The sequence below is a fragment of the Leuresthes tenuis genome, unplaced genomic scaffold, assembly GCF_036924035.1.
Source record: "Leuresthes tenuis unplaced genomic scaffold, fLeuTen1.0.hap1 SCAF_7, whole genome shotgun sequence".
In the NCBI taxonomy this organism is placed as follows: Eukaryota; Metazoa; Chordata; class Actinopteri; order Atheriniformes; family Atherinopsidae; genus Leuresthes; species Leuresthes tenuis.
The window spans coordinates 35,815,998-35,830,022 of record NW_027325361.1 but is presented as its reverse complement, the minus strand read 5'-3'; the positions used below and the strand labels follow the sequence as shown (position 1 = coordinate 35,830,022).

Below are 14,025 nucleotides of genomic sequence, written 5' to 3'. Positions count from 1 at the left end.
CACAATTTACATAACTTGACATTTGTGCAAAGAATTTGGATGTAAGTGTGAAACAAAACGCCTTAAAAATGTTCTCAGTCAGCAGAATAGCAGCTTGACACACTTCAGTAAAAAAAATTAATAAATTCCACGGCAAAATCAACTTCCATGTATACTGGGACAAGGGAGAGTAGTTCACTTAACTGGTCATGCTGCATATCTGTTGCTTGACTTCACTGTATGTAAAGATACTGGTGGAGGTAGCCAAAAAAACTCCACAGTAGCAAGTTTTTGTTTTTTTTATGTGGCAAGGTTTTCTTGGTTGACAAGCCCATTACAACTCTGTATGGACCTCAGACTGGGGCGGGAGATTCCATCTTTAGGTAGTAAGACCATGGAGTGTTTTTTATTGATCAGTCTCTCACACTACTCAGCCTCTTTTAAATGTTATACCAGGGTACTGGAAAGGATGACTGACAGTCCAGGTTCACAGATCATCTATTCTTATTTTTTCATCATGGCATTTTTAATCACAATTGAATATCAAGCACTTAGGGAATTCACTAATCCAGTCTATATGGGTTTTGTGGACTTGGGAAAAGGGTTTTAACTGCATCCCAAAACATTGTATGGGACATGCTACAGGATGCCAGGGCAGATTCTGCATGCTGTTATATTTCTATGAAGTTGTGTTTCATAACATGGATGCATTAAGTCTATAAAAAAGATTAAATAAAACAAAAAATCTGATAATGACTGGTTTCCATTCCCTGCACTCATGAACACAAAAATGGACTACCAAAAAGTTCCAAATACCAAACCTCTCCAGAAATAAATATTTGCCTTTGATTTAACTCTACCACAAATCTAAGGATCTCTCTCATCTCATTTATATTTATGAAGTTATAGAGAAGAGGAAACAAATTTGTAAAGTGTGTCCCTCATATCTAAGTTAATCTGTGATGGTCTCAGCCCTGAAGTCAAACATATGAACACTGGAACTGGTTGCAACCAGCAGTGAATTTGGAGGCAAATTTTTGAATCAGGAAATCCAACATAAATGCCAAATAATGCATTATCTCAACATGCCTTTCATTACATTTGCACTACTATGGAGAACAGAGGTTCTCTGGTTTACTATATTTGTAAATTCTATATTTAATAAAGGTATTCAGAAAGGCCTTGACTTCGGTGGGAGGTAATATTGACCTGGAACAACAGATCCACAACCTTTGTGTCATTCACTGATGGTGCTACTGCTGGCAATATTTAGGGAAAACAGGGCTCCATTATTCCAAAATTCTAAAACTCTCTGTAGTAATAAAAAAAAACTAATTGAGTAATGGAAAGGATCATATCGCAGTGGCTCTCAATGAAGAAAAAAAACGACATATATGAAGATATTAAAGCCATAAACAACAGGAGGACTTCACATGATGCTGCACTCTCTGGATGGCATTTTGCCCTGTTAGAGAGAGAAAAAATTTAAAAAAAATCAAATTAATACATTTACAGGCATTTTTAACTTCATACAAAACCTTAAAGTTATTTTAAGACCATATACAATTAAGGAGAAAACTATTTGAGCACAGATAATACAGATTCAGATAATACAGAGCCATCCATAATGTTTGGGACAAAGTAACATTTCTCTAAAATTCTAAATCAAAAGGCCCAGACAACTCCATACAGTTGGTCATTCCTGGGTGTCATTTACTGGACCTCCTTCTGAACAGTCAGTGAGGCATTGTGTGTGAGTTAACCAGTGCTAAGAGCTTGAATAAAGGGAACTAGACTTCTTTTTGATTTCACCTCTCATCTCACCAACCTGACCATTGTTGGTGACACACACTAGTGACGTACACACGTGGACAAAATTGTTGGTACCCCTCAGTTAAAGAAGGAAAAACCCACAATTCTCACTGAAAGCACTTAAAACCTACAAAAGTAACAAATAAAAATTCATTGAAAATTAAATAATCAAAATCAGCCATTACTTTTGAAATGTTGATTAACAATTATTTTAAAAAAAAAACTAATGAAATAGGGCTGGACAAAAATGATGGTACCCATAACTTAATATTTTGCTGCACAACCTTTTGAGGCAATCACTGCAATTAAACGATTTCTGTATTTGTCAATAAGCGTTCTGCAGCTGTCAACAGGTATTTTGGCCCACTCCTCATGAGCAAACTACTCCAGTTGTCTCAGGTTTGGTGGGTGTCTTCTCCAAATGGCATGTTTCAGCTCCTTCCACAGATGTTCAATGGGATTCAGAATTCAGATCATGGAAGGCCACTTTAGAATAGTCCAACACTTTTCTCTCAGCCATTCTTGGGTGTTTTTGGCTGTGTGTTTTGGATCGTTGTCCTGTTGGAAGACCCATGACCTGCGACTGAGACCAAGCTTTCTGACACTAGGCAGCACATTTCTCTCCAGAATGCCTTGATAGTCGTCAGATTTCATTTGACCTTGCACACATTCAAGACACCCTGTGCCAGATGCAGCTAAGCAGCCCCAAAACATTGCTGAGCCTCCTCCATGTTTCACCGTAGGGACAGTGTTCTTTCCTTCATATGCTTGGTTTTTGAGTCTATGAACATAGAGTTGATGTGCCTTACCAAAAAGCTCCAGTTTGGTCTCATCTGTCCAAAGGACATTCTCCCAGAAGCTTTGTGGCTTGTCAACATGCATTTTTGCAAATTCCAGTCTCGCTTTTTTATGATTTTTTTTCAGCAGTGGTGTCCTCCTTGGTCGTCTCCCATGAAGTCCACTTTGGCTCAAACAACGACGAATGGTGTGATCTGACACTGATGTTCCTTGGCCTTGGAGTTCACCTTTAATTTCTTTGGAGGTTGTCCTGGGCTCTTTGGATACAATTCGAACGATCTGTCTCTTCAATCTGTCATCAATTTTCCTCTTGCGGCCACGTCCAGGGAGGTTGGCTACTGTCCCGTGGGTCTTGAACTTCTGAATAATATGAGCCACTGTTGTCACAGGAACTTCAAGCTGTTTAGAGATGGTCTTATAGCCTTCACCTTTAAGATGTTTGTCTGTAATTTTTTTTCGGATGTCCTGGGACAATTCTCTCCTCCGCTTTCTGTTGTCCATGTTCAGTGTGGTACACACCTTTTCACCAAACAGCAGAGTGACTACTTGTCTCCCTTTAAATAGGCAGACTGACTGATTATGAGTTTGAAAACACCTGTGATGTCAATTAAAGGACACACCTGAGTTAATCATGTCACTCTGGTCAAATAGTTTTCAATCTTTTATACAGGTACCATCATTTTTGTCCAGCCCTATTTCATTAGTTGTTTTTTTTAAATAATTATGTTAATCAAAATTTCAAAAGTAATGGCTGATTTTGATTATTTAATTTTCAATTAATTTTTATTTATTGTTACTTCTGTAGGTTTCAAGTGCTTTCAGTGAGAATTGTGGGTTTTTCCTTCTTTAACTGAGAGGTACCAACAATTTTGTCCACGTGTGTATGTATGTATGTATGTTATTGATCCCGAAGGAAATTCAAGACCTGCCAAGTATGAATGCATTTTCAACCACTTATATGCCGAAACTTCCCACTGACTAGTTCAGAACTGAAGAAGTCTTTTGGATGAGAGGTGAAACGTCTTCAAGAACCAAGAAGTCCAGATACCCTTATTAAATATCTGAGGATTATCATGACCTGGATGAATCTACACCAACTGCATTAGTGCTGCAGCAAGTATTCTATCGATCATTCCATCAATTACTCAAGTAATCAGATATGTTTGTTCTTTGCTAGTCCATCTTAACAAACAAACCAACTAATTAAGCAACATTAAAATGCTAACGTAAAATGTTACCTTGTGTTTGCTCTGCTCAAATCAAGTCTGCTACTAATGAAAGGGTTAGTCTCCACCTAATGTTTGTCTCTTTCTTTTTACAGTTGTTCCCAATGTGGAGAGAGTGAATTCAGCTGCATATCACCAAACGGATGAAAGGAACTGCACCTGGCATCTTACTCAAAGCGCTCTTCCTTTTTTGAGTGACCACTTCAAGAGCTTTCATGTAAAAAATGTCTTAAAGCCGCTGGTGATGTTACTGTTGCTTTTTGTCAGCAGAGCTAAGACAGTCGTCGCTGTCAACATTGCGTTCTGAAGACGGTCAGTCCTCTTAAAAGAGTCCTACTGAAAACTGTCCCTTGTATGACCTAAAATAATCCTGGAACTGGACTCCCTGTAACAGCAGTCTAACTCTTGCTCGAGATGAACATATTCTGCATATCGCCATCTGTGACCGATAGTCATAAATTTACAACTGCCGTGTCAACACATTGACAAAAAATAGGACGCAAAGGAGTCATATTCATCATAAAACGGCAGTTAAAGTAGCAATGTACTGTTTAGCACATTGTAGTAATAATAATAATACATTTTATTTGTTAGGCGCCATACAACAATCAAAATATAAAACACAATTTAAAGCAGAACAAATAGACAGATATTACAGGTCAAATGCCTGTCTAAATAAGTGGGTTTTGAGATCAGTCTTAAAAACTGAAACTAAGTCAATATTCCTGATGTCAGGAAGTTCCAGATGGTCCAGGCAGGGAGTTCCAGAGACGAGGGGCAATAACTGTGACCACTGATAAGAACATGTTTGTGTGGATTTAACAAAGACTCACAGTAACCAATCATCATGGCAGACATGTTTGGGACGTTCACCCGACACAGGCCGTTCTTATTGTTTATTTTAGTACTTTTGATCGTGACAAATGCTCAGTGATGGTACACAAGGATCACCTACAACAAAGACTTCTGGACACTGGCAAAATTCACCACTTAGTCCAGTCCTGCTGGACTGTAGCTTTCTTCTCCACGTCGACACCAACTGGAGCCACACTGACATCAGCCCGCAGGCCACAACACCACCAAGCTTGAGTAGGCGAAATGGCCGACGATCTACACACCCAAGATGGAGGTGCGGTAAGAGAGGCGGGCTACATGCTAGGCAAAAGGCTAGAGCTACAAGACCACCGCTACCTAGCCTTCTGCTCGCTAACATTCGCTCTCTCAAAAACAAGATGGATGAGCTGAGAACCAGGATAACATCTCAACGTGAGTTAAGAGTCTTGTGCTCCGATTTTTACGGAAACCTGGACTACTGCAAGCCTATCAAACTCAGCCATTAAACTACAGAGCCACTCCATGCACCGCGGAGACTGCACATCTGCTTCCAGTAAAAACAAAGGTGGCGATGTGTGTGTTTAACAACAGATGGTGTACAAGTGGCTGAAAAACACTGTTGTGTAGTGCTGATAGTGAAGTGTAGACCATTTTATCTACCGAGGGAGTTCAGTGCTGTGTTTATGCTTGCTGTTTACATTCTGCCACGGGACGACCGGACTACAGCGCTAGGACTACTACACAATAGGGGTGGGCGATATGACGATATTAAATCGTGAACGATTGCAACATGAAGACGATCCCTAACGATCTGTCAAACTGCCGAGATCGTGGGATCGTCTCGGGCACATTCTATAAATTGCAGTTCTATGCTGATGCACCGGTGCACCAGACGTATTACATCGTCGACCTGACCGGCCAATCACAGCGAATTACGGGCAGTGACGCGCTTTCTTACCCGCCTCCTTGTTTGTGTGTGTAGCAGTAGCCGCGTGGAGAGCCTTGGCTGAAAGCCAAACGGAGGAGCTGGTCGCTAAAAAAAATTCCACCTCCATTATATGGAATTGGTTTGGATTTTCCACAACTGATCAATCGCAAACAAATGTAATTTGCAAAGTTTGCACACAAACGGTTCGCATGTCGGGTGACAACACGACGAACCTGTTCAATCACTTGAAGAGGAAGCATCCCAAAACAGTATGCTGAGAGCTAAACAGAGTGGGGCCCGGCGGCACCGCAGGCGGAGGCAGCAGCTAGCGTAAGACCAAAACAGACAACATAAACATAAAGGCACTATGACAAGTCAAGCAAGTGATAGAAAGAGGTAACAGAAGCAGTTACCTGTTATTTTGCAAAAGATATGGCACCGTTCAAGATGGTAGAAAAGGAGGGGTTCGAACGTCTGCTTCAAGTAGTTGACCCGCGGTACGAGCTGCCCAGCCGAAAATACTTCTGCAACACTGTCTGTTTTTCACTTTTCAATTTAAGATTGTGATAAAATCGAAATCGTGATTTTATTTTTTTAAAAATCGTGATTTCATGTTTTTGCCATATCGCCCACCTCTACTACACAACATCATAGGAAAACACAAGACCACATACCCAAACCCAAGTGTTTGTTGTGGCTGGGGATTTCAACCTCAGAACTGTGCTAGCGAAGTACCACCAACACTTGAGTTTTCCGACGAGGGACAACAACATCCTGGACCACGTCAACGGCAACGTGAGGAACGGTTACAAAGCTGTGACCCACCCCCACTTTGGACAGTCTGACCACATTTTCGTGTTCCTCTATCCAGCTTACAAGGCCCTTCTCAAACAAGCCCCCCAGTAAGTAAAACTGTTCAAGTTTGGAATGCAGAGACTGATCTGGTGCTTCAGGACTGCTTCAATTCTACAAACTGGGATGTGTTTAAGAAAGCTGCTTTGAGAGAAGACTGTTCTGTAGATTTAGAGGAATATATATCTGTGGTTACCAGCTACATTAGCAAGTGCATTGATGACATTGTCCCTACAAGAGCTGCAAAATATATCCAAATCAAGGACTACCAGACTGACAAAAAGTTTTTAACCTCAGGCCATCAGGCTCCTGAATCATGGACCATAACCCCACTTTTGGACAATAACTATCTACCTGCAATATTTGCAATTTTTGCACATGACATTTGACTGATCTTTTGTTGCACATTTTGCACTTTATATTTTATATTCTATATATATATTTTTGTATATTCTCTTTTAGCATAGTTCTTTTGGTTGGGAAGTCGCAAAGTAAGCTTTTCATTACCCAAAAATAACCACTGTGTCTGTTATTGTGTATATGTATAAATATACATCTTGAATCTTGAAGTAAATCATTTGCATCAAAGAATTTTTGTAATCAAGTTAATTGAGGAATTGTTTCAGTCCGAATGCACATTAACCCGTTTTAAATAAGAATTTAGATTTTTTTTTCTCTCTAAGCATTACTCTAAACAATATGGATGAGAATGAAATTATTGTAAAATTGTCACAATAACTCAGATGCTTAACTGGAGTCAACATGTAGAAAGAGGCCTCATTTTATTGGGAGATAAAAATGCTTTGGACACAGATCAATCAAGCATAAAGAAAAACAAGCATAGTCACCATTTGTGCTATTTCCTCTTCGTCCCCCTCACCATTTTCTACCTCCACTTCAGTCTTTGTTACACTCCTTCTGGCCACCTCCTGCAGCACATTAAGCACACAGCACAGGTTAACTCTCAAACATGCATAACTCAAGCAAATAAAAGGGGTAAGACTAGTTATGTGTAGGAAAACTTTACCTCGCCATCAGCGTTAATCAAAGAGGTAACAATGACACTTCCTGTTCCCCAGGAAGCCTGGCTCTTCCACAGCAAGTCAGATGGTGGACTGTGGGCCACACCGGCATCTGCAGACCAAACCTGGAAACAACATTTTTTTTTTTTTTTGGTGGTCACATCCTCTGGTTGGCCTTACTGGTCTCCATAACCCGGACCCCAGCCCCTAACATAAGCAGTTCTATGCTCTGGCAGCCAGAGTCAGAGCTTTGGTGGTTGTAACAGGAAGGTCCGGTTCCAAGTTGGGCACCGTAAAACAAAAGTACCAGAGGCTGCCCTTGCTTTCAATTAATCTCCTTAGCTGACATCTAAACCTTTGTTTTCTTCACCTCTAGGACATTGGGGATATAATTGAGCCAGAAGAAATACAGCATTACTTCTGGCTGCTTCACTTTTGGGTGTCAGAAGGAGGGATGACAATTACAAATATCCTCTTCTCTCCAATAACAATGCAGCAGTCTTGTGAATTCCAGCAACAAATTAATCTAGTAAGCATGCGTTCTTTTTAGCTGGCCGTGCACTTAAAGCACCGGTCTAGCCCAGGGGTCGGCAACCTTAAGCACTCAAAGAGCCATTTAGACCTGTGTCCCACAGAAAAGAAAACACCCGGAACCACATCTAAACTGTAGATAACACTGCATAGACTGTTTTTAAACCTTTATACTATGTATAAAAACTATAGTGTGTTGGATTTATGAAATCAATGAACTGCTACAGAGAAAACTAAATTTTATGACAGATGGTGTAATCCTGGACATGAGAAGTCTCTGCACCCCAGATGTTGAACTGATGGCTGTGAATATCCGTCCATTTTGTCTACTGAGAGAGCTCACCTGTGTAACCTGCTGATTGAGCATGTATTCATCAACTAGGTTGTTGCCAAGCTACAAAAACAACATGCAAATCCATTCATGCTAGCTCTTAAGATTTCTACCACACTTTCCTCTTAGCTACACTTCAACTTTCTACATGTACAATACTAATTTATACTGCAGCAATTTAGTTTTCCTTCAGGGAATAATGAAATATTGAATTGAATGTCTCACCGTGACTGACTGCCCTGCCTTGAGAACAAACTTTGGGGAGAACTTGTAAATGACCTCCTCCTCACTGTCAACTTTTCTCTTCAATCTCCAGTTGCCCAAAGGTTGGTCCTGCAAAACACAAATCAAAGCTTAAGTAAATCTCAACTCTGAAGGAGGTATTTGCAATTTGTGGATATAAACATATGTTACCTTTAGTCATTTGTCAACACAATAAGTCTTTATTGCACTTACAGTAAGACACGTCAGTATCAGCTCACCTTCCGTTCCCCCTCACCTCGTCTCTCACACAAACAAAAACTTGTTTTTCCATCCCTGTGGGGATTTTTCAAAGATAATGTGTTCCCCAGCCCACGGAATGCTAAACATAACAATAACATAATTCTAACCTTTAACCCTAAACAAAGTCTTAACCCTCATAAATCACTTTCTATCTGTGGGGACAACCATGTCCCAACAGGACAAGACATCCCCACCTCTTGGACTGGTTAAATCTTACAAACCTGCTCAGTCTCATTGGTAAGTGCCACTGCATTTCCATCCATGTCAGTTGGTGATATGTTGACTGCTCCACTAGCTGTCGCCTCTTCCGACACCAGCAGCTGTTCTTCTCCTCTTCCCATCTCTGACACATCCTTAGCCTCCACCTCCACTCTCTTCCTCTTGGAGGAACGGGAGGAAGACGATCCGGTTATCCGGGAAACAGCCACTCGAGAAGATGGACTCGGAGACAGTTTCAGTCTAAAAGAAACATCAGTTCATCAGTAAGCAACTCATTCATATCCACCTCACCTCATCTCCGTTGCACATGAACTTCATGCCCCACACACATTAAAAGGGACATTATGGGGGGAAATTTATTTATTTTTTTTTTAAATCCACAACCGTGGTATTTCTTATTAGTTCCCCTTTGTTTGAAAGTTCATAACATGTCAATCCAATTTTCTTTTCAAAAGTACTGTTACATGATTACAGTCACTGCATTAGTTGAACAACATCTTTATTTCTTCAACACCGTGTTCACAATGAAAGCAGATTGCTGGACATAGTGAAACATTAACAGAAGTATACATAAACATGAACTAAAGATTAACAAAAAAACAGTTATCATTACTATAAACTAAACAATCTTAATATTTCTTTTAAAAAAATCCCATCCAGCTTCATTTATAAAGCACTTTAAAACTATCGCACCGGGCCGATGTGCTGTGAATAAAATAAAAGCCACAAATAGCAGACATAACAGCATACACATGACATAAAATAAGTAAAAGAGATAAAATACTATTGAAACAGTCCTACAGCACAAACATAAAAACAACATCAAATCAATTAAAACAACCAAGAAAAATTTTTCATGGTGTTAAAAGATTGTTTTTAATCTTTCAAAACCTGACAATGAAGAGGGCTGTCTGATGTGGAGCAGGAGATCATTCCACAATTTGGGTGCTGCAACAGAGAAATCACAATCCCCTCTGAGCTTACGCTTGGTTTTAGCAAGGAGCAGCTGATCAACTAACCTGAGGGAGCGAGTAGGTGAATAAGACTACAGAAGCTCAGACAGATGGGATCAGAGCAAGGTCATGAAAGCAACAAAGGACATTTTTTAAATTAATCCTAAAAAGCACTGGCAACCAGTGAATGGGCTTGAATAGGGGAAATGGGGTCATATTTTCCTCATCCAGTTAGGAGACGTGCAGCAGCATTTTGCATTAACTCCAACGTAAAGTGCATTACAGTAATCCAACCGGGTTGGATTTTAGCCAGCTGTCTTAGCTGAAGAAAAAAAAAACAACTCAATTTCACAACTTCCTTAATCTGGTTCTCAAACTTGAGAGCAGCATCCACTATGACCCCCAGTTTTGGAATGGTTGTCTTGACATCATAAGAGCTTGAAAAAGGGCAACTGGACTTCTTCTCTCATCCGAAAGGCTTCTTCTCTGAACTCTGAAGTACAGTCCATTTCCGATTTACTGGACTGGTAACGACGAGAGCAGTGTTTTAAATTTGAAATGACACTTGCAGCTTCTTCTTTTTTTTTTGCTTTGCGTTAAAGGGGAACTCTGGTATTTTTAAACCTAGTCGTCCCAGTAGAGGTGTGTGTGGAATTCCCTCCATTAGCTCTCCAATAGCTGCAAGTAGCCACATAACAGTAGCTATGTGCTAACAGAGCTATAGCACACGTTCGTTCATTAATTCTTCTTAAAGTATTGGTGAAAAAAAGAAAGATAATGCCTTATTTAGAGGCTGCATCGTCCCTGCCCCATTAACTCCGTTATATGGCTATACGCTGATCGCAAGTGTTCTAAATAGCTTTCGAAGGACGCCAACTTTCACCAAACTGTTCTCGGTGAGTAGATAAACGTATTTCATGCCAGAAATAAGGTTTAAAAATGCCAGAGTTCCCCTTTAAGACGTATTACATCACTTCCTGTTGCCTTGTGTGTGTACTGTGACATTTCTTGCTGCTCTTGAACTACTAAAAAAAATCACCTTATTTCTCCCTATAATTTACACATCTTGCATAATTAACTATCGCATACTTGTCATATTCTAATGCTCACTCTTACAGATCTTTAGTCTTTATTTATCACTTTTTAGCTGTGTGTCGGGTTCTCTAGCTTAGCATGGCTACCAGTTCTCCTCCTCTATCTCCTGCTTTCACCTGCTCCGTGTGTCAGATGTTTAGTTACTCCTCTGCCTCCTTTAGTGATAATAGTACATGTAACAAATGTAGTCTTTTTGTAGTTTGGTGCAGAGCCAACTAGCCTAGCTAGCTCTATTAGTCATCCCTTAGCAGATCCCGAGCAGCTGGGACTTCAGAGTGGTTGGGTTACTGTCACCATCAACCGGTCCACGTTTCAAATAGATTTTCCCCACTCAGCGACACACTCACTGAGGACAAAACCCTGGTAATTGGCAGCTCTATAGTCGGGCGACATAGAATCCTATTTAAAACTGCTGGCTAAGAATAAGCATAAATACAGTAAAATAGTTATTCACATCGGCGGTAATGACACCCGGTTACGCCAATCGGAGGTCACTAAAATTAATGTTGCATCGGTGTGTAATTTTGCCAAGACAATGTCGAACACCATAGTTTTCTCTGGACCCCTGCCAATTCTGACCAGTGATGACATGTTTAGTCGCATGTCCTCATTCAATCACTGGTTGTTTAGATCAGTGGTTCCCAACTGGTCTGGCTTCAGGATCCACCATCACTTCTTATAGACAAGCTGCGACCCAAGAAAATTTTTAACATCTCAAATTTCCTTAATGAAAACATGTTGCAGTTTGAACCTGACATAGAATAAAATATTAATTTGTCAATAGACACAAAATTCAAGTTTAATGAAAAACAAAAGCAAACTAAAGAGTGCGACTGTAGAGAGGAAAAATTCCCTTTAACACTCAAGGTTGTTCCCCCCTTATGTTCTCAATATAAGAAAATCCATATTTTATGTAGTCAATGTCGTACCTGCCTTTAGCCATGGTCACTCTCATATGAAAACAAACCGTAGCTTTTCTTCTATCTGTGAAATTGCAGGGTATCATCGCCGCCTACTGTTTAGAAGTGTGAATAACATGCATTCTGAGTACTTCAAAATTGAAGCATGTCCATTTTTCTAGATTTTTTTTTTTCCCCAGTCAAGAGTCTGTCAACCCATTGAAAACGGGTCCACGACCCAAAAGTGGTCCGCGACCCGCCAGTTGGGAACCACTGGTCCAGATGGTGTCCAGCAAACAATGTAGGCTACATAGATAATTGGCAATCTTTCTGGAGAAAACCTGGTCTGATGAGAAGAGACGGCATCCATCCCACTTTGGAAGGAGCGGCTCTCATTTCTAGAAATATGGACGAATTTATTAGTCATCCAAAAACATGACAACCCAGGGTTGAGACCAGGATGCAGAGTTGTAGTCTTACACACTTCTCTGCGGCTTCCCACCTGATGCTGCCCCCCCAATCAATAAACACAAATGGAGCAAATCCTCTTGTGCAAAAAAATTTAAAATAAAAACTTTAACTGAACAAAAACATCAAACTATTAAATGTGGTTTGCTGAATATTAGATCTCTCCCTTTGAAGTCTCTGTTAGTGAATGATTTGATCTGTGATCATCATATTGATATATTTTGTCTTACAGAAACCTGGCTGCAGCAGGAGGATCATGTTAGCATTAATGAATCAACTCCCTCTGACTATTTAAATGTTCATGTTCCTAGAACCACAGGCAGAGGAGGAGGAGTGGCAGCTATCTTCAGATCAGGGTTACTAATCAGTCCTAGACCCAAGATTAGTTTTAGCTCTTTTGAATCTCTGATTCTCAGTTTTTCCCACCCAAAGTGGAAATCACAAAAACCTCTTGTGTTTGTTGTTGTGTATCGTCCACCTGGTCCTTATTCTGAGTTTCTGTCTGAATTCTCAGAGTTTTTATCCCAGTTAGTGCTGAGTACAGATAAAGTCATTGTAGTGGGTGACTTTAATATTCATGTAGATGTTGAAAATGACAGCCTAAATATTAACTTTAATTCTATATTAGACTCTATTGGATTTTCTCAAAGTGTTCACAGACCTACTCACTGCCCTAATCATACCCTTGACCTTGTGCTGACTTATGGCACCATTTTTTGACAACATTTGAATTTACATTACTTGACTATACAGCTTCTGAGAAGAATTTTACATATAGAAGGTGTCTATCAGAGAATGCTGTAACCAGATTTAAAGAGTTGATTTCATCATCCTTTTCTTCACTGCCATGTGCAGATATGACAGAGGACGGCTATCTAAATTTTACTCCAGTAGAACTTGACTCTCTTGTTGACAGCACTATAGCTTCAATGCGTACAACACTGGACAATGTTGCCCCTCTGAAAAGGAAGGTAATCAGTCAGAAGAGGTTGGCTCCTTGGTATAATTCACAGCTGCGTGCGTTAAAGCAGACTGCAAGAAAGCTGGAGAGACAGTGGCGTTCCTCTAATTTAGAAGAGTCTCAATTAGTCTGGAAAGATAGTTTAATAACGTATCAGAAAGGCCTTCATTAAGCTAGAAGTGCTTATTATTCATCATTGATAGAAGAGAATAAGAATAATCCCAGGTTTCTTTTCAGCACTGTTGCCAGGCTGACAAAGAGTCCGAGCTCTGTTGAGCCATGTATTCCTTTAACTCTCAGCAGTGATGATTTCATGAGATTCTTCATCAAGAAAATTGTTTCTATCAGAGAGAAGATTAATGGAATCCTTCCCACTATTATCACTGATGTATCATCAAGTAGAGCAGCTTTAGAAGTATCTTTCGAACCTGAATTGTATTTAGACAGCTTCTGCCCAGTTGATCTTTCTGAGCTAACAACAGCAATAGTCTCTTCTAAACCATCAACTTGTATTTAGACCCAATCCCAACCAGACTGTTCAAGGAGGTTTTCCCCTTAATTGACACTTCCATATTGGATTTGATCAATCTGTCTTTGTTAAAAGGATATGTAC

The 14,025-nt window shown here is 40.0% G+C and overlaps 1 protein-coding gene across 1 annotated transcript in view; it reads right to left on the bottom strand.

The window, feature by feature from the left end:
- Positions 1-1,097: 1,097 nt before the first annotated feature.
- lmnb2 (lamin B2) overlaps positions 1,098-14,025 on the bottom strand; it is a 65,971-nt gene continuing 53,043 nt past the window's right edge. The window contains exons 9-13 of the mRNA XM_072390259.1: positions 9,039-9,276; positions 8,539-8,646; positions 7,457-7,576; positions 7,278-7,358; positions 1,098-1,444 (exon numbers count right to left, since the gene is read on the bottom strand). Of these exons, the coding sequence (XP_072246360.1) occupies positions 1,409-1,444; positions 7,278-7,358; positions 7,457-7,576; positions 8,539-8,646; positions 9,039-9,276 (583 nt within the window). The 3' untranslated portion in view covers positions 1,098-1,408. The remainder of the gene's footprint in view (positions 1,445-7,277; positions 7,359-7,456; positions 7,577-8,538; positions 8,647-9,038; positions 9,277-14,025) is intronic.